The sequence below is a fragment of the Bipolaris zeicola genome (genome assembly GCF_000523435.1).
Source record: "Bipolaris zeicola 26-R-13 unplaced genomic scaffold scaffold_103, whole genome shotgun sequence".
NCBI lineage: Eukaryota > Fungi > Ascomycota > Dothideomycetes > Pleosporales > Pleosporaceae > Bipolaris > Bipolaris zeicola.
This window is the reverse complement of record NW_006912152.1, coordinates 1-17,036: the sequence shown is the minus strand read 5'-3', so window position 1 is coordinate 17,036 and position 17,036 is coordinate 1. Positions and strand designations below refer to the sequence as shown.

At 52.6% G+C, this 17,036-nt stretch overlaps 8 protein-coding genes across 8 annotated transcripts; 3 read left to right on the top strand and 5 right to left on the bottom strand.

Moving 5' to 3' along the window:
• Positions 1-776: 776 nt before the first annotated feature.
• COCCADRAFT_27245 (uncharacterized protein) lies at positions 777-1,478 on the top strand (the record flags this gene model as incomplete). Its single annotated transcript, XM_007715323.1, has 1 exon — positions 777-1,478. One exon carries the CDS (start codon positions 777-779, stop codon positions 1,476-1,478), a length of 702 nt encoding a protein of 233 aa, XP_007713513.1.
• Positions 1,479-2,093: 615 nt separating this feature from the next.
• On the bottom strand, positions 2,094-3,071 carry COCCADRAFT_27244 (uncharacterized protein; the record flags this gene model as incomplete). The annotated part of the gene is made up of 2 exons (XM_007715322.1): positions 2,094-2,581; positions 2,636-3,071. 2 exons carry the CDS (start codon positions 3,069-3,071, stop codon positions 2,094-2,096), a joined length of 924 nt encoding a protein of 307 aa, XP_007713512.1.
• Positions 3,072-4,448: 1,377 nt separating this feature from the next.
• COCCADRAFT_27243 (uncharacterized protein) lies at positions 4,449-6,567 on the bottom strand (the record flags this gene model as incomplete). Its single annotated transcript, XM_007715321.1, has 2 exons — positions 4,449-6,303; positions 6,350-6,567. 2 exons carry the CDS (start codon positions 6,565-6,567, stop codon positions 4,449-4,451), a joined length of 2,073 nt encoding a protein of 690 aa, XP_007713511.1.
• A 503-nt stretch (positions 6,568-7,070) lies between these two features.
• On the bottom strand, positions 7,071-7,337 carry COCCADRAFT_99375 (uncharacterized protein; the record flags this gene model as incomplete). Its single annotated transcript, XM_007715331.1, has 1 exon — positions 7,071-7,337. A coding segment is annotated over one exon (267 nt), but the record flags the coding sequence as incomplete, so codon positions are not given.
• A 2,567-nt stretch (positions 7,338-9,904) lies between these two features.
• On the top strand, positions 9,905-10,460 carry COCCADRAFT_99327 (uncharacterized protein; the record flags this gene model as incomplete). The annotated part of the gene is made up of 2 exons (XM_007715330.1): positions 9,905-10,112; positions 10,171-10,460. 2 exons carry the CDS (start codon positions 9,905-9,907, stop codon positions 10,458-10,460), a joined length of 498 nt encoding a protein of 165 aa, XP_007713520.1.
• Positions 10,461-11,109: 649 nt separating this feature from the next.
• COCCADRAFT_6042 (uncharacterized protein) lies at positions 11,110-11,664 on the bottom strand (the record flags this gene model as incomplete). Its single annotated transcript, XM_007715314.1, has 3 exons — positions 11,110-11,255; positions 11,307-11,366; positions 11,454-11,664. 3 exons carry the CDS (start codon positions 11,662-11,664, stop codon positions 11,110-11,112), a joined length of 417 nt encoding a protein of 138 aa, XP_007713504.1.
• A 425-nt stretch (positions 11,665-12,089) lies between these two features.
• COCCADRAFT_6041 (uncharacterized protein) lies at positions 12,090-14,391 on the top strand (the record flags this gene model as incomplete). The annotated part of the gene is made up of 3 exons (XM_007715313.1): positions 12,090-12,568; positions 12,618-13,063; positions 13,109-14,391. The coding sequence occupies 3 exons, from the start codon at positions 12,090-12,092 to the stop codon at positions 14,389-14,391; spliced, it is 2,208 nt and encodes a 735-aa protein (XP_007713503.1).
• A 320-nt stretch (positions 14,392-14,711) lies between these two features.
• Positions 14,712-15,493, bottom strand: COCCADRAFT_37827 (uncharacterized protein; the record flags this gene model as incomplete). The annotated part of the gene is made up of 2 exons (XM_007715329.1): positions 14,712-15,310; positions 15,379-15,493. The coding sequence occupies 2 exons, from the start codon at positions 15,491-15,493 to the stop codon at positions 14,712-14,714; spliced, it is 714 nt and encodes a 237-aa protein (XP_007713519.1).
• Positions 15,494-17,036: the final 1,543 nt, after the last annotated feature.

Genomic DNA, 17,036 nt, shown 5'->3' with positions numbered 1-17,036 from the left:
CACATCTCTGCAAGTGAGCCTCATGTGGCTTTGCACTTCCGACCCCGAGCCTCTTGTTTCCCGCGTTGAAGCCACGTCATTCAGACCCGCTCGAGCGTCTCTTGGCGTATACGCTCACAAGCCACAGCTAGACCTGTTGGCGGTATAGCCGGAAAACACGGCATGCGCAAAAAGTTTGTAGTATACGCGCGTAAAGGCAAAACGGCGGGTTGATGTCATTGCTGCAGTTGACGCCTCGCGGCCTTGCATCCATTAGGCCTGCTCGCTGCCCCGGATTGGGTGTGGCGTACTTGTGGCTGGTGCACGGGCTATCGTCCCGGGCAAGGGTTGCGCTGCCGGTTTTCCGACTCGACCCAGTAAGGCAGATTTGCAGCACCTCATTGCACATTGAGGGCGAAAACATGGTCATGTGGTCTCGTGTTGCGGTCTACCCGACTTGATCAAAGCGTTTGCGGCTACGTCTGCTGAACCCGTGGGCAGGGGTTAATGTGGGTTATGGGTGTGGGATACCGCGTGTGGTTGGGTTAGACAAGGAGGAATGAACCATTACATGTAAGTCATGTACGCTGTGCGGAAACCCGGTGAGTTAAGTCCTTTTTTTTACTTGCATTTCCCCACCCCAAGACGCTTGGATGTGGTAGGGTTTATGCTTCTGGCGTACGATGAAGGACGATACCGCGGCTTGGCGGATGGGGATGGATGGAGCATATATAGCTTGGGTGATGCCCTGATATTCAGAAGATTTCTTACTGAGTGAATCATCTCACACATAATCTATGCCATACTATCCAACTACTACTACTAGCATTTACTCTACGTCACCGTCATCATCAGAAGAAGAATACTACATACCTTCTCGAGACCAACACCACTACTATCACTGGGACACCAATCAACCACACTCCCTCATCCCCCAACTCAACACCGCAACGACTTTTTCCACGAAATCTCCAACATCCCTGCCGATGACAGACTCCTCGCACCACCAACCCATCGACGCGCGAGCCCTGCACTCCCGCCTCGCTGTCATCGCAAACACCAACACCGAAACCAACGACCATGGATCCACCCAACGACGTCTCCGACCCTCCCTTGATAGCACCAACACACGCCCCTTCACCAAATCTTCCACAATCTCCACCTTCGACTCGCACACGTCGAGCACTTCCTCGCGCCTCCACGCCTTGCCCAACAGCAGACTGCACCCGGAGAGCGTTGGCATCGCCCCTGGTGACTTCAGCAAACCACGCGTCCCCAAGCGAAGTCGCAGACACACTATGGAGAGTAGCAGCAGCAGCACGAGCGGTAGCCATGCAAGGAAGGAACGAGAGGAGCCGGCGCAGTTCAAGTACTATGGGCGCCATGGGAATCAGTGGCTTTTCAATGATTTTAGTGTTACGGGGGCGGTGGCCAAGGGGTTTAGGAGGGTGTTTGGAAATAAGGAGGGGAGGGATTGGTATGAGGATAGGGAGAGGTGAAGGGGGGGTAAGAGGGATGGGGGAAATGGGGATATGTAGAGAATGGGGGAGAATGGATTTTATACATGAAAACTTTTGGTTTTCTTGTGTGCTTCAAGTGATGTTGATGATACGACTTGAGTGATGTGTTAAACTGGATGATTGATGTCTCTCAGGGAACTTCACTCAATTGGGAATTCTAAAGACAGGTGGACGAAACAATAAAGATGGAGACTGTTGCTACGTAAAGATATTCATCATGCCTTTTTTTGCATATATAAGTCCGTATATGTTCACAGTAGAGATATGTTCATGCTGGGGTGTGTATGTGTGTGTCATGCTCGCATGCAAAATCGCCCATTGTTGCGCCGCACTATGCGTTGCCATGTTGGAAAGATTTGCCCAAAGAAAAAAAACCCCCAACGCCGCGCTCGCTTTGGAAAAAAAAGGAAAGCCAATGTTTTGGAGGTCCAAACTACTGGTCGTCATCAATGACCCAGTTGAGAGAATAGCTATGATCTACGCTTAATCTTTTTGTTTCGTTGACAATGTCCATGTCCATGTGTCTATTTGTATGGTAGTAATGTTTGTAGGAAAACGGTCGTCTACAATGGTGGTCGAGTAAAGAAACGGACTCTATCCGCGCTTCCAAAACTCGTATTTCTTCTTTGGTGCTTTTTCGGTTACCGGGACAGCGTCCATCTGGTACGCTTCTTCGTTACCTCTCTTCTTGCCCTTCTTGACGTCTCGTCTCGACGCGCAACAGCAGCAAAGCCCCGTCTGCACAAGCCATGCGAAAATCGCAAAGGCGCTGGCTACCCACATGAAGGCGAATAGTGTTGTCCCAATCTGTGCCCCGATGTTGAGCTCTGACACGCCAGTGATAGTGTTGTGAAAGATGACAAACATGACGGTAGCGATGACCGACGCGACGGTGACGAAGAGGGCGTTGAGGAAGGCGAGAATGGCGACAGGGAGAGTGAGCCAGCGTGTGTAGACGGAGATGGGCATGACGAAGATGAGGACGAAAGAGAGGACAGTTGCGGTCAGGAAGAGACCAAACATCCAGTTGGAGACGAGGTGGATCAGGTCCAAGATGTCGTTGATGTTTGCAGGAAGATTGACTAGTGGACAATGTTAGTTCGCAACCTGACTCGCAACAACGTAGGCCAACTTACTCGACGCTCCCGCAAGCAGCTCGTTACGCAAAATCTCGACGGGGTTGAACCAATACAGGGTCGTCGGCTTGCTGCAAAAGGTTACGCCCTGGCCCTTGTACCCCGAGCAGAAGCCCCATAACCCGACCTGGTAGAAATCATGGAGACCCAGCGTTTGGGCGATGGTGTTGATGAGAGCGAAATTGGGCACGCTAGCGGGTACAATTTTACTCAGGTCGAGGCGAATAAAGTACCAGTTTCTGATGACGGGCTTGTTGCGTACGCCGGCGATATTGACAAGGATGAGGAAGATGAAGGTGAGGAAGAGGAAAAAGGAGGTTGCCAGCGCCCATCTTTTGCGCCTGCGAGTTGCGAGCTTGATTTGCTCTCTACTGAGCTCGGGAACAGGCTCTGCAGGTGTGTTATCTGATGTGCGCTTGCGAGAGAAGAATGGCATGATGATGGTGGAAGGGTTGCAGCAGGTGTGGCGGACGGGTGTGGCGCGTGTAGTGGGAAGGGTGTGTTGACTGCAAAGAGGGAGAACCAGAAAGCACGACGAAACAATGCAAGAAGCCAAAAGGTTGAGGAATGGGGGAAGAGATGGTGAAACCAAGCGGTCAAGTATAGCGAAGCCCAATAAGAAGGCCCAAGAGAAAAGTCGGCCAGGACCAGACACAACCTCATACGCGTGTGCTGCAGCAGCACTGGCGAGTTTTATGGACCCTTTCCGAAGATCTTAAGCCATGACGTACAAGGCGCCAAAAACAGAATTAGACGCAGGCGCGAGCCACACAAGCGTCATGGATTGGGCGGGCTCGACAAGAGAATGGCATGCACTGGTCTCGACACGACAAGACGTTCTGGCTGAAGCACCGGCGTCGACACCTGTTTAGCACTGTCGTGGCCGCGTATGCAAACTACTTAGGGTGCGGTGCACACGCGGCTGGCTCCTCCGGTTGCCCTGGTTTTTTTGGCCCCGAGTAACGTACTACCTAGATACGAGCAGACAATAAAACAAGGGCGGCTCTTTTGTGGCTGTGTCTGCAGCCACATGCAAACAAGGTGCAGTGCAAATAGAGCCTGCAGGTGGCCTGGTAAGACTGGCACTGGCGCAGAGCCGCGTTGATCGTCAGCCTCGTCAAAGGGCCGCGGAAGAGTGCCACGACAGGGGCTAGAAACGCTGCCGACCTTGGCCCTCCCACACCCCAGCATGACATCCACTCAACCAAACAACAATAACATCACCCACATTATTTGTCGTGTACTCTCAATACCCACTTCACACTTCACTCAATAGCAAACAAACCAGTGCACATCCTTGGATTTTTTTTTTCAAATACCTCTTGCTTTCCATTCCTCTATATGTTTTGCTCGAATATTTCACACGTCGACACACGGCCTTGGTCACCGTGCTGTCAATCACCAAGCCACCACTTGCTTCAACTCTCTCCTCCCCAACTGCTGCTTACAAGAATATAAATTAGACATTGGTAACGCCGGTTCCCTCGCTGAATTGCCCTAGAAAATGAGTATAATCTGCCGGTCTGGCAATGACCGCGATGGAGAAATAGTAAACAAAAGAGGCTTTGCATGTCCCTTGTAGCAACAAAGACTAGGAGACGACACTGTGTGTATAGCCAGCGCACGCTATATTTGTCCCACGATACCGATAAGATTTGTCGTGTACACCCAAAATGGCATACTGTCCAAGCAAAAAAGAAACTTGACGTCACAAGCTTTTGGCGTTTGGTACAGGCAACGGGGCCCAAAGCTCTTCCAGCGAGCTGCTCAATGTCGATCATCAACAATGCCCTGCGGCAAGGTCGCCATGTCTTTAGGCACTCTCGACCAAGTTCATCCTGGGCCTCAGTTGCAGAGCAATGTCATCTTTGGTACCCATGATTTCTCGTGGTATCCTGCTGACGCGGTTGGCTCCACTGCGCACTGCAAATCGACCAGCGGCTGAGATGCCAGAGCGGTTCGAGCGGATGGATCCGGCGTCTGAGCCGGCACCGGCAGGGTCGCGGATACGGCCGGGTGGAGCAAAGTCAAGGGCAGTGAAGGTACCAGACTTGCGCATCAGATGGGGACTGGGCAGCACTGGAAGTTCATCATAGGAACCGACAAGTGGCGTGTGTGGGCGAACAGAAGGGCTGTACGGCCTTGCGTTACCAAGAGGACTGTCGGGTCGCATGCCGTTTTGCCTCTCGCGGAAAGAAACTGGTGGCGCAAAGTCCGCAGCATCAAACACCATCGAGTTCTCGTTGAGCTTGGCAGGGGTTGGGAGAGACGAGAGAGCGGCGGGTGGTGGCAGGGGCTTCTTCATTGGTGGGGGTAGACGGCCGCTCATAGACGACATGCCACGAGGGGGTTGGTATTGTGATGAAGCCATGGAGCCGTTGGACATGTGAGGACCGCGTGGACCCGTAGCTGTGTTGCTACGGAATCGAGGAGGTGCGCGAGGTGGAGGAGTCATGGCACGACGAGTAATCGGCTCAGCAAACGGCGCGTTGGGCTGGGCAACGACGAAGTTACCCGTGCGTGGATCAAACACAGTACCGTCCTGGTATTCAGAACCATAGTCCTCGACGTAGTCGGCGTATTGGTGTCCACCAGCAGGTTCGGGCTTGGAGTCGTCAAAGTATTCCTTGTAGAAAGATCGGATACGGTTGGCACGCTCTTCTGGGTTCTCCATGGGGTCTTCAGAGGGCATAGGACGCAGGCTCATTGACAGACGGTTGTTGCTGTGACCAAAGTCATCGACTCCGAGGCCAAGGTTCTGGGGGCCAGTCGAGTATCGGGGCTTGGGCGCTGCAATGGTTGGCTGGTCGCTGTTGCGAGGAGAAGGCGGAGTGATCTCGAAGCCATCGCCGTAGCTGGAAGTGCTGATGATGCTGTGGTGTGTGTTGGCGGTCTCTAGTACAACGGCTTGCGACTGGATACGGGGCAATGAGGGAATCTCGTTCGTGGTCTGGACAGGCGACTTGTTGACTTGCTTCTCGGTGACGGGGGGCTCAGGAATAGAGATGGTCGGGACGTTGGTAGGCTTGGAGGCGACGGGAGCAGCATGGGCAGGGGCGGGAGCAGGAGCGGGAGCGGCAGCAGGGGCTTCAGGTTCATATCGTGGGTTCAGCGGGCTCAGGGGAATTCCTGCCTCGGGAAACTTGCTATCCGGTGACCTGGTACTATCAGGAGACAGAGACTCGCCGCGGACTGGGACGGATGTCGACATTCTTTGCGCATTCTGGAGGAGACCAGCCTGGAGACCTTCCTTCTTTGTTCCTGAGCTGGACGCGGTGTATACGGAGTTGGTTTCGCCCTTGTATGGTCCATGGCTCTGGCTACGAAGGCTCTGGTCATCCCTCAAGAAAGCGACTGGGCCGTAGGGGTCATGGGGGTCGTGCTGCGAGCGCGAAAGCGAGTGGAACGACTCGCGAGAGCCGTGTAGACCAGGGGGCAGAATGTATGGACTTCCAGTTTCAATTGACAGACCGCGGTCGTGACCTCCAGAGATTTCCTTCTCAGAGATGCTCATTTCAGGGCCACCCTTTCTACCCACCTTGGGTGTGACGCCTTCCATACCCCAATCGTGCGATTTGTACTTGTCTCTCTGATCCTCCTCCCTAAGCTTTTGCTTGTTGCGACGATGTAAGAAGGCGAGTACAACAGCGATACCAACGACAGGAACACTAGACATGGTCAGCGGAGTCGGCGAGATGACAGTGTATTACATACACGATAGCTAGTGCAATAGCCAGCATAGGCACCTGGGTTGGCTTTGTGCAGCCGGGCTCGCTGCTGCTTGTGCATTCGATGGTTTCGCGTGCGACAAGAACGGGGTTCGCTCTTTCAATGAGTTGGAGAGTTCGGGTAGCGCCGCTGGAGGGAGATCCCAAGTGGTGTGTGTTGTCGCGCACATGGTGGAGCATGTGTTGGTGATGTGAGTGCGACATGGTTGCAAAGCCCCTGTCTCATACAATATCGTAACCAGGAATGGTAATGATGTACCCGAACGGTTGGTGATGCGTGACGGGGTCGCGGATGCGAGGTAGTTTTGGAGATTTAAAATGTATGTATTAACAACGTAAGGTCGTAAGTCAGTCGTGACTGCTGATCAACGGAGTGTACATGTAATGCGGGTGCGGGTGCGGGTAGGGAGCGAAAGCACGGCAGTAGGCGAAGGCGGTAGCGTAGGGATACGACCAAACGATCTCGAGCCCAAAAAAAGAAAAAAGAATGACTGGGGTAAGATGCAACGGAGCAGCGAGCGTTGGTGTAGAGGGGGAGTACGAGGACTGAAAGAGTGACTGGCCCACGGAGAGGTGAGGTTGAAGGAAAGAAGGCGGATGGGCGCGAAGAGTAGATGAGGCGCCGCACAGGAGCTCGATGGCGGGCGGTGGCATACAGGGAGCCTCATTGGCCCATGTCCCAAGCCGTGCAGGGGGGAGAGGACGTGTTAAGCCGAATAACGAGAGGGACAGCGCAGGGTTCCTGTTCTAGCGCGGGCCAAGCTGTTTGATGTTGCTAATTGCATGCTACACAACCGCTCTTGCGCAGCACGGCCACTGCCCGCGCTGCCTCTGTCGTGGCCGCCTCGTCGCAATCGATAGAAGCCGTCGTCGTACGGGTGGCAGACGGCCTTCTGGCGCCGCACACTCCCCCTAAGCGCATCCAGGAGAAAACCACCGCGACCGTTTGCTCTGGCTGCGTGCTGATCGCTCCATGCGGCGCCTCTACGCCCGATGCGGCGCTGCTAATGCAGGAACCCTTTTAGGCGCCCATCTTGATTGGCCAGTATCCGAGAACAGCAGATTGGCGACTAGGACTGGCCCTGTCCGCTCCAGACCATACAGCACCTCTCGACCCGTCCACAGCCCCCTGAACCCAATTCTGGATCTGCCGTCGCTGTGAATAGCACTGTCATCGTTGCACCCATCAGCGGACGAAGTGCTTATTACCTCCTCCTCCTTCTCTCTGCCTTTGGTCCGCTCTGCCGTTCCATTTTTTGCATGCTTCTCCGCCGCCGCCGCCGCCGCCACCAACACCTGCCGCCTCCGTGAAAATCTGTCCCACTCCTTTTCCCACGGCCCGGCATAGTCCACGCCGGCCTAGGCTGCGGTGCTCCACGCTTTCTTCATTTCCGCTCAGAAAGCGGCCGGGCGCACAGATACGTACTGCACGACATGTGGTGGAGTCGTCCGCTGCTTTCGGGCTATCCCCGATGCCGCTTATCAGTAGTCCACTCATCAAGATTGTGCCTGCTATTCCACCCGCCTATGTAGTAGTATATTGCAATGCCACCCCCTTCTGCCCGTTCACAATGACGCGTCCAGGCACTACCCTCCAGACGCTTATGTATTGCCAACGACTCATGGCGCCTTTTGCACTACTCGTCTGCTGCCAGACAACTGTTGAGGCTGGTGAGCTGCTCAAGGAGCCGCTCATCTCGCTCACCGCCACCCATGATCGCCGTGCAGCATCCCTTCATATCTGTGAAATTACTTGTTCTTTGACAGCTCGCATACTTAGGCTGCTCCCATTTGATCCGCTCATGGTTCCTAGCATAACGAGGCTTCCTTCATCATGGTCCCATTCTTCGCTTGCACGCGGCCTTTCCGATGGGCTGAGCTGAGGTCATTGTTGATGCTGGGGGACCCTCGCCATCATCCGAGTATTGGCACAAGCATCACTACTTATTTACCGCGTCCGTTTATGGCCCCCCGGACTTTTCAATCTGATTTTTCTTCCCCTCACCATTAGGCCGCCAATGCATCTCGGTGGTATACTGCCGTGTGTTTGGCTCTTTTCTATAGCTCATGACCATGATAATCCCAGGCATTGCGCGGGTTTCCCGCGTCTACGCATCTGTACACCCAACGTTCAAGGTTTATACGGCCAACAGGACAGGGCTTTGTATCTTGATATGTATCGTGGATCGAGGGGTAGTGCATCCAGGCCCTAGGGTGCCACGAGATGAAGCAAAGCCACCTCCTGAGTGTCCAAAGGCTTTGAGATCAGGACATTGCTTTGGTTGCAGGTGGAGACGCTCACCGGCTGCACTGTGCGAGTCGGCTTGGCAAACACCGAGTCTTTACATATACGAGCCAATGCAGTGGAATATGAACTTTGATAGCACCAGCTCTTGTGTCCATTGTGCGCATGTATGGAGATTGGTTTTATGCGTACGTGTTTGCAGCAGCGTCATTGGCATTGACCTACTTGTGAAGGTCTACTTGCATCGCCAACACAGAGCGCTCGACACTTCGAGGTCTCGGTTACAGATGTCGGTGCAGCGGTCTCGTCCCAGCCAAATACGTAGTTATGCCGGTGTTCATGTGGCATATTGTGGGGTGAATGTCCGGTCATCCGGTACCGAGTGGCATTGGTCGCGTTGCGAAGTCAGAGGCCTGGCATTGTGCATCGTCATGTTCCAAGGGGGAGGGAGCAAAATCCATTTGGAATGATTGGTGCTGCTTCTTACTTATACTCAGTCGAGGACAGGACGTGTTCTAGGTGGAACCCCGCCAGCACCTTTCCATTGTGACGTTTCCAGACTGACGTTCTGGGCCATGTCGACATTCAACGGTTCCGGTGACTTTGACCCAGACCCTGTGCTTGCGACCAGCCCTGCTTCGCATTGGCCAGAAGTAATTGTGTGGGCAGCGGCCACGATAGCACCCGATGAATCTTTTTGGCCCTGACAGCCCTTCGGCAAGGTGTTCTCGCAGTGCTATTGCGTGCAGCGCAAGCGCGCCAAGTGCGCAGGCTAGGAGATGCGCTGCTGCCATGAATATGCAACGTGACCTAGATCAAGGTGTGGGCTCGTGTGGGCTCCGGTTGGCGTGCATGCTGCACCTCTCGTGGAGAAGACGATGGGAGGGTGACGCGGGCGATCGTGGGCCAATCCCCGGATGCGCAGAGGGAAGGATGAGCCGAAAAAGGTGCCGATTGCTAATGACGCACCAACCAGCCTTCTACCATCACGAGGCAAATCATCGTCAGCCAGCGAAGACGTACATGCACACGACCTTGACCTGGTACCGATAATACCAAACCACACCCCTTCCTTCTTTACTCGTCGCCTCATCCCTGGATCCCATCGCCGATTCTCTGCTCAAATATCGACGTTGGACCCCGTCAGCCTTTCATCCTCAACACGGCAATTCGCGATTCGTTTTGGTCCCTGCGTAGCTTCATAACAATCACCCCGCCTGCTGCCCGCAACACCGCTTCTTCGAGGGTCCCGTTCCCTGAATTCACTTTCAACCCAACATTGCGCACTCCAACAACATGGCCGCCCACCAACGTACTACGTCACCCCGTACTGTGACACCAAGCGCTGGAAGCAGGACAATACAGATCCGTCCTCAGCCCGTCTTGCGCCTGTCTGCTCCATCAGGCGTGCTCCGTCTGCGAGCAGAGCCTACCGAGCGACGACACATTCAGTGGGCAGAGGACGTGGTGGACAACGAAGGCATGGGCAAGAAGTCGTCCAAAGGTACTACAAGCTGCGCCACGTCATTTTTTGCTGCCAGACCCTCTAACATCTGAACCAGTCTGTTGCATCTATCACAAACCTCGCGCTGTGGATGAGTCTTCTGACGACGACTCTTCGGATTCCTCTTCATCGGACTCGGACTCAGATTCCGAACCTGACAACAGTACCGCCAGGCCCGCCGGTAGGATTGGTGCCGCGCGGGGAAGGCGGCCACACCAGCACGACCACGACGGATGCGCAGAAAATCACGGATGTAATGAGGGCTCGGACCAGCCACAAAAAACAAAGAGGCAGCGGAGGAAGCCTAGCCCGAATGCTTACGAGAAGATGCCGAAGCAGAAGAAGTAGACTGTTACAGCGCCTCAATTGATGCGCTCACGGTGCTGCACCTGGCTTCGGCGCATACGAACTGAACACGATTTTCATTGTTTCTGTGGGGTTTGTTTTCGCGCGGAGTTTTGGCATGTCCGATCGGTACAATTTGATTGAGACTGCGTTATTGCATAGCATGGGATATTGGACTTTGGAAGTCTGCAAAACTTGGATGCTAGATTGTAGACGCATTACGGCGTTATGTAACAAGGCCTATACTTGCCAATGAATTCTCAAGCACTTTACAATCTCATATGCAAGCTCACAAACAATTCCCAGTAGCGCTTGTGTTTCAGACCTCCACCATTCCTGCTTCTTCCTTTTTCCTACCTTGGCGGTGACGTCCTTTTTGGCCCTTTACGCATGTCAGGTCCCGTGACTTAGCTCGCTTCCAGCATACCAGCAGGAAAAGCAATCTCAATGGGTGTTGGGCTCGACTGCATATGCACGTATTGGAACATTGCTCGACCACCCTCATACGCCGTGTTCCGCGAATCGGACATCAGTCTCATCTCGAGTCCGATCGTGCACTCATGCCTCACCACACCTCCTTTCACATCCTTCCCACCACATTCTTTAGCGCAGAGACGCCGTGCCAGCACATGTCTACATCCCGTACGCGGATTCACTCCTCTGCATTTGCTGCGTTGGCTTGCTCAATTACCGTGGGCGCGTGCTGAGTGGGAATGCGAACAAGTGTCTGCGGCAGAGGTGGTCCATCTTCCGATTTCTTTTCTACTTCCTCCTCATCCTTTGGCTTTGGCAGTTTTGCTGTCATTGGTCAGACCAAGATAGAATCACGCATACGGCATGGCAACTTACTCGACGCCATATTGATAGCCCTTAATACGTTGTGCCAATTCGACAGTACTGCTGCAACCGCTGCGCCCCAAATGTCAGCCTGACTTCTCCATGATGCTTACCCATTATCCGCATGCGCAAATCCGTAAAAGGGCAATTTAAACATACCTTCTGTGCCATCAGACAATGTCGAGAGCTTGTCAGCTAGCATCTGCATTTGGTCCGCGAGTCCTCCACTAAGAGCTTGCAGGTCTTTCAGGTTCGCAAGTTCGGCTTTCTTTTCCGCGATGCGGGCGAGTAAGACCGGTGATTGCTGTTGTGAGCCCCCCAAAGACTGATTACGCAGGTGCGAAGGGAGAGGGCGTCCAAAATTCGACATTCTATCAGTGAATCGGGTCCAATTCTTTGTTTAATCGTCTTTTGAAGATGTTGTCGTTGCGAAAGAGGTGCGGATATTGTTACAATATGTTGTTCCTGATGTGTAGATATAAGAGCTTCTCTTCTTCGATTGCAGGTTATGGCAAAATTCTACCAGAATATGTCTGGACTGTTTCACAAGACTCACTGTCGTCGACGATGTGTTGCCTGTATGGAGAGGCGCCGTTGCCCCTCTAGTCATGTGATCATGTTTTCGTCTTGCCCATTTCGGTTTAGCCCCTGTTGCTGTGGGCCCGCCGCTCGAGTTGTCAACAAACAGTATGACGAACCGGCAGCCACGACTCACGACGTACAGCATCCCGCCCACCACGACGACGCGATTGTCTCCTAATAATATAGTTACCATCGAAATACCTATCTGCGCAAATGGCGCGACTCAACGAGCCGCCGATAGCAAATCAGCCATCGGCGGAAACCATCGAAGCCGTGAAACGACGCTTTCTCAGACAAAACCGCGAACTGGCAAAGACAAACTCGACCCAATCCATACGTATCCGCAGCCTCGAGAACGATTGCTCGCGACTCCTCGCTGAAAATCTGGCACTGCGCGAGCAGGTGCTCAGCCTTCATAATACAGTCGAGTCGCGTCCAGCTTTCGACCACATCGATGCTGTCAAGCTGCAGCTTGAATCGAAGCTACAGGAACTTGGAGGCTTGGTAGCAAGCCTAACACAGACCAAGAACGGACGCGAGAAAGATGCAGGCAGGCGAAAAAGCCAGCTGCTAGCAAAGAGAAGAAGTGGAGAGGAAAGGCAGTGGAGGAGTGGGTTAGGACTACAAGAAGTCGAGAATGCAATGCTGCCTACAATCACGGAGGACAAATTTTATCCTCGAAGGACCATGGGGTACGTAGATGCTACGTATCTCCACATTGAGTTTTACTAACGTGTATAGTGCGGATGAACTTCAGCAAGTGCTGGAAGACCCTGATAGCCAATCGCCAGATATTGGCCCACCCCCCATATCGCGGTTTGATACCGAGGATCCCATCGGATTTGATCCCAGCCCAGTTGCAGAAGAGCCGCAAGAAGAGACGGTCGAGGATGGCGAGCCGTCGCTTTCGGTCAATCTCGAGACGCGTAAGAAGCGACGAGAGAGTGGGCCAAAGCTCAGCATACGCCGTGTATCCGTTTTTGAGTCTCCGGAAGAAACTGAAGAGGCACCTGCAAAACCTCTACGTACAGGAGCTAAGCGCAAGTTCAGCGTTCAGGAAGACGAGGATACAAATCAAGCCAAGGGCGATGCCTTTAGGTTTTCTCGTCGGAATGCCGCAGAAACTGAGACATCCAACGAAGAACCGAGACTCCCTACCTTGGATCGCCTTCCAGTCCTTTCAGCCAGTAAGCATAGTGATATCTTTCTTATGAGCAAAGCTAATATTGTAGAACCTGTCAACACCGACCCAGTCGTATCACCGAAAAAACAACGCTCTTCAGCTCAAGAAAAACCAGGAAAGCTAGAGAAGCCAACTGCGAAAGCTCGTAGCCGCCCTCGACTGAACATTACCCGGAATAGCACGCCAGACCTCCCTTCTATACCCATACCAGAGCCCGTCCCTACCGCTGATATCATTTTGGACTCCCTACCCCCTAAGACACCAGCTGCAGATGCCATCATTTCTCCACCATCAACCGAACCCTCGACCCAAAGGCCAGAGAACAAAGATACGCCACCACCAGGTGATCTATCTTCAGCCGATCAAACTGGGCAAGCTGGGCGACCGGGACGACGAGCACGTCCCCAGGTTAGCTACAAAGAGCCCAGCCTCAATGTAAAGATGCGACGTCCAGATGCAAAGCTTGTTGATGCAGTGGTTGATCGGCGGACAAGTGTCGAATCTCACAACCCACCTTCGACGGTTGTCAAGCGTGAAGCCAACGGGGAGATTGCCTGGAAGCCCGTGTCTGCAGTGTCTGGAAGAGCAGCTGAGGAAGAGACTGAGGCAGGAAGTCCGCTAAGACAAAAACTGGATAGACGAGATCAGGATTCGAAAGCATCAGCTGAGCCAGAAGAGCAATCAGCTACTTCGAAGGCGATATCCGCACTCATCAACGAAACAAGCACTGCTAAAAGAAAGGTGGCTTCTACAGCTTCAAGATCTACCACAGAGTTAACTGCAGCGAAAGCTGAAGATGTTCCTGTTTCAGCAGACACGATTGCGGTAAAGGTAGAGTCACAGCAGAAGGATAGCCTGGCCGTTTTCGACTTCACGGATTCTCCACCTGCTGAAGCTACAACTAGTCAGCGCACACGCGTCAACGAAGCCGCTAAAGCAGCCCGAAATGCGCGTCGCCATTCCGCTATGCCTGCACCAGGAGCTCCATCCACATCTGAGGAGCGAAGAGCCGAGAGGGAAAAGACAGAAGGCGCACTTCCTTCGCTACACAAGCGTACTGGGAGCGGGACTACAAAAAGTAGTAGCACTTCAAGCTTGGGAAGGAGTTCGAGTACTAACGGTGTGGCCAGGAGCACATCGAATGCTCGAACAATAGACATGAAGGACAAGAAGCTCGCTGTTGCAGGTGGGCTCCCCGATAGCGGTGGCATTAATGGCCCCAAGACAAGGGGGGATGATGCCGTCGAATCAAAAGTGCGGGACAGGGAAAGGGAGACAAGTGCACTACGAGCCGAGCGGGCTGCCAGCAGAAGGAAGAGTATGATGCTTTAATGACCAAAAGAAGTCAGCATGTAAAATGCGGGCATCAATGTGTTATTTGGGTAACAGAATGGCGTTGGTACGGTCTGATCTTAGACTTGGATGATGGCGTTTTTTTCCTTGCGCATATGATACCTAGACCCGCCTCCTGTATGTCGGGATGTTAGTTGCTTGTTCTTGCAGCATGTATATCATTTTCTTTTTTGCTATTCTCTTCAAAAGCTATGAAAGTCTCTGTTTGAGGGGATCTTTGTCATGAAATACATTGCGTTATGGGGTATCTCTGTTTTATCATGATGAAGCAAATGTCCAAATTACTCTTTTTTTCTTTTCTACTTGGCTTTAGATTGTCCAGCAGCTTTGTTGTTCAGCTCCTCGAGCGCATCCATATCGATGATTCTCAACTCTGTCCTCGCCCATAATACCACGAAGCAAATGAGACCGGGCAAGAAGCCTCCGCCCACCATGAACCCCTGGCTCCAGTCTCGTTCTATCCAGACCTCAGACAGAGCGAGGATTCCACATAGCGCCCGATTCACCGTAATAATATTATCCGCAATCGCATCCGCCGTAGTCTCCGAAATATACGGCACAGGCCTCCTCACGCTCTTTTCCGTCGTCTTCTCCCAGCTAGGCGTCTTGTCGTAGATCCCAATCCTGGGTTTATTCTTCGTTTTGCGCGCAGACGCGGCGTTGTTGTTGTTGTCGATTATCGCGCCTTTGTTGGGTGGGAGCGGGAGAAAGTACAGAGTGTATGCTGAGGCGAGGAAACTTGCTATCGCGGCGATGCTGGGGAGGAACGTGGAAAGCGAGAATAGGCGGGGAATGTAGAGGAGGATGGGGAGTAGAGGAAGGACGAGCAGGAAGAGCGTATATTTGTGGGTTGTGGATGTATCGTGTGCGCTTAGGGTTTGGACGAGGGCTGCGCGGTCTATTTGTTTGGTTTTTTTGCAGTTAGTATAGCTGGGTTTGGGATAGGGTGGATGCGGAAGTAAGTGCCTTGTTCATCCATTCCTGCTTCTACGGCATCTTCGTCGTCGGATTCAGAGGGGTACTTGAATGTTTTGCGGAGACGTTGTGTCGCAACGGTTTCGGCGCCTCGGAGCTTTTCCATGTTTTTTTATTGTAGCATGCACGGTGGTATGTAGTGGGTTTGGGGGGAGTAGAAGGACAGAAGAAAGCAAATGGTGGTTTAAATATGCGACAGGAACGAATGCGATTGTGGAGTGCGAAGCGGATTGTGAAATGTGGCAGTTATGCGCAAGGCACCAGTTTGGTTGTTTGGCCTCGGACGAAGCGAATGACGTTTGTGTGGGGGTGGGAACTGGGGATTCCAGACCCTACAGCTAGCGCCAGGCGGCTATTGAGAAACGCAGTAAGATCAGCGATGCCTTTTTTTTTCTTTGCGGGGTTCAGAAGGTTATTCTATGGGATTGTTGATCTTGCGTTCCCCGATCGAATTATGTGATAGGTTGTTGGCTAGTAATAGGGCCCTTTCGTCCGAAGCTAGCTCTTACAGACGCAATGCTCCGACTACCATAATGCCCCACCATAGCCGCGCGCATCTTTAGTGTAAGGTAAGATGCTCATTGTTGTCGAGTTGACATGAGAAATACTGATTCGCGATATTCATTTCTTGTACACCTTGTTCAGATATCCGCTCACCTGTACCACGTCTTTTCTCTCTCTCTTCAACTGCCATGCAGTATGAGGATGAATTTGAATTCAATTACGACTTGCCACAAATTTCTTCCTTACTCTTAAGCATACTGTAAAGTGTTTCAATCCGACACATTTCGTAGTACTCAGAGGCGCTGAACAACAGCAGAAGAGTAACGTGTCATTGTACAAGTCAATGGCTTTTTATAATCGTCACACACGGACCATTCTCATCTTGGTTCTGGTCCGACTACAGACCGCAAACTGAATTACTCCTTCCAGCGAACACCGACTCAACCCCACTCACTCTTTACGATACGGCATTTCCGTTGAGACCAGATACGTAATTACGTCTTCCTACCATCACCTCAACTGACAGCCTCTAGTCGCACGCTTTGATAATACACACAGTCACTCCCCTACCACTCCCCCATTGTGCCTTATACCCCCAATCCATCCACTCAAAACAAGTAAAACCCACCGAATCCCCACCCCCCCTCTTCGGCGTGTTTCTCCCTTTGCTAAGAAGAATCATACTCACATCGGGCATCCCGCCGTCGGGGCGTTTCTGACATTTATCCCGATGATAAACAGCCATCGGCGAGTTCTGCATACATCGACACTGCCTATTCTAGTAACTTGAAAACTTGGAAAATGCGCCGAATGAACACGAATACTGTCATCTCTCAATGCATTGGTGTCGTGCAATTCGGCGGGAAGGGGGGGCTACGCCTAGTGATGGTGTAGAAGGTCGTAGGGAAAGAGGTGAAGGGAAAGTTCCGTTAAAGGTAGACTGCTTCAAATGCGTTGCATGTTCTTTTCTTTTTTTTCTCTCTTTTCGATCACTCAAGGGGCTCTTTTTGTCCCGATAAGTACCAATCCCTTATCCCAATCGGGAATACTCGTTTAAGCCTTTTACCACTCAGCGTTCCACTTCAACATCTCAATTTCGCTCGAACAGTCCAAACATCCGTGGAGACACCAGGCAACCCCCCCCC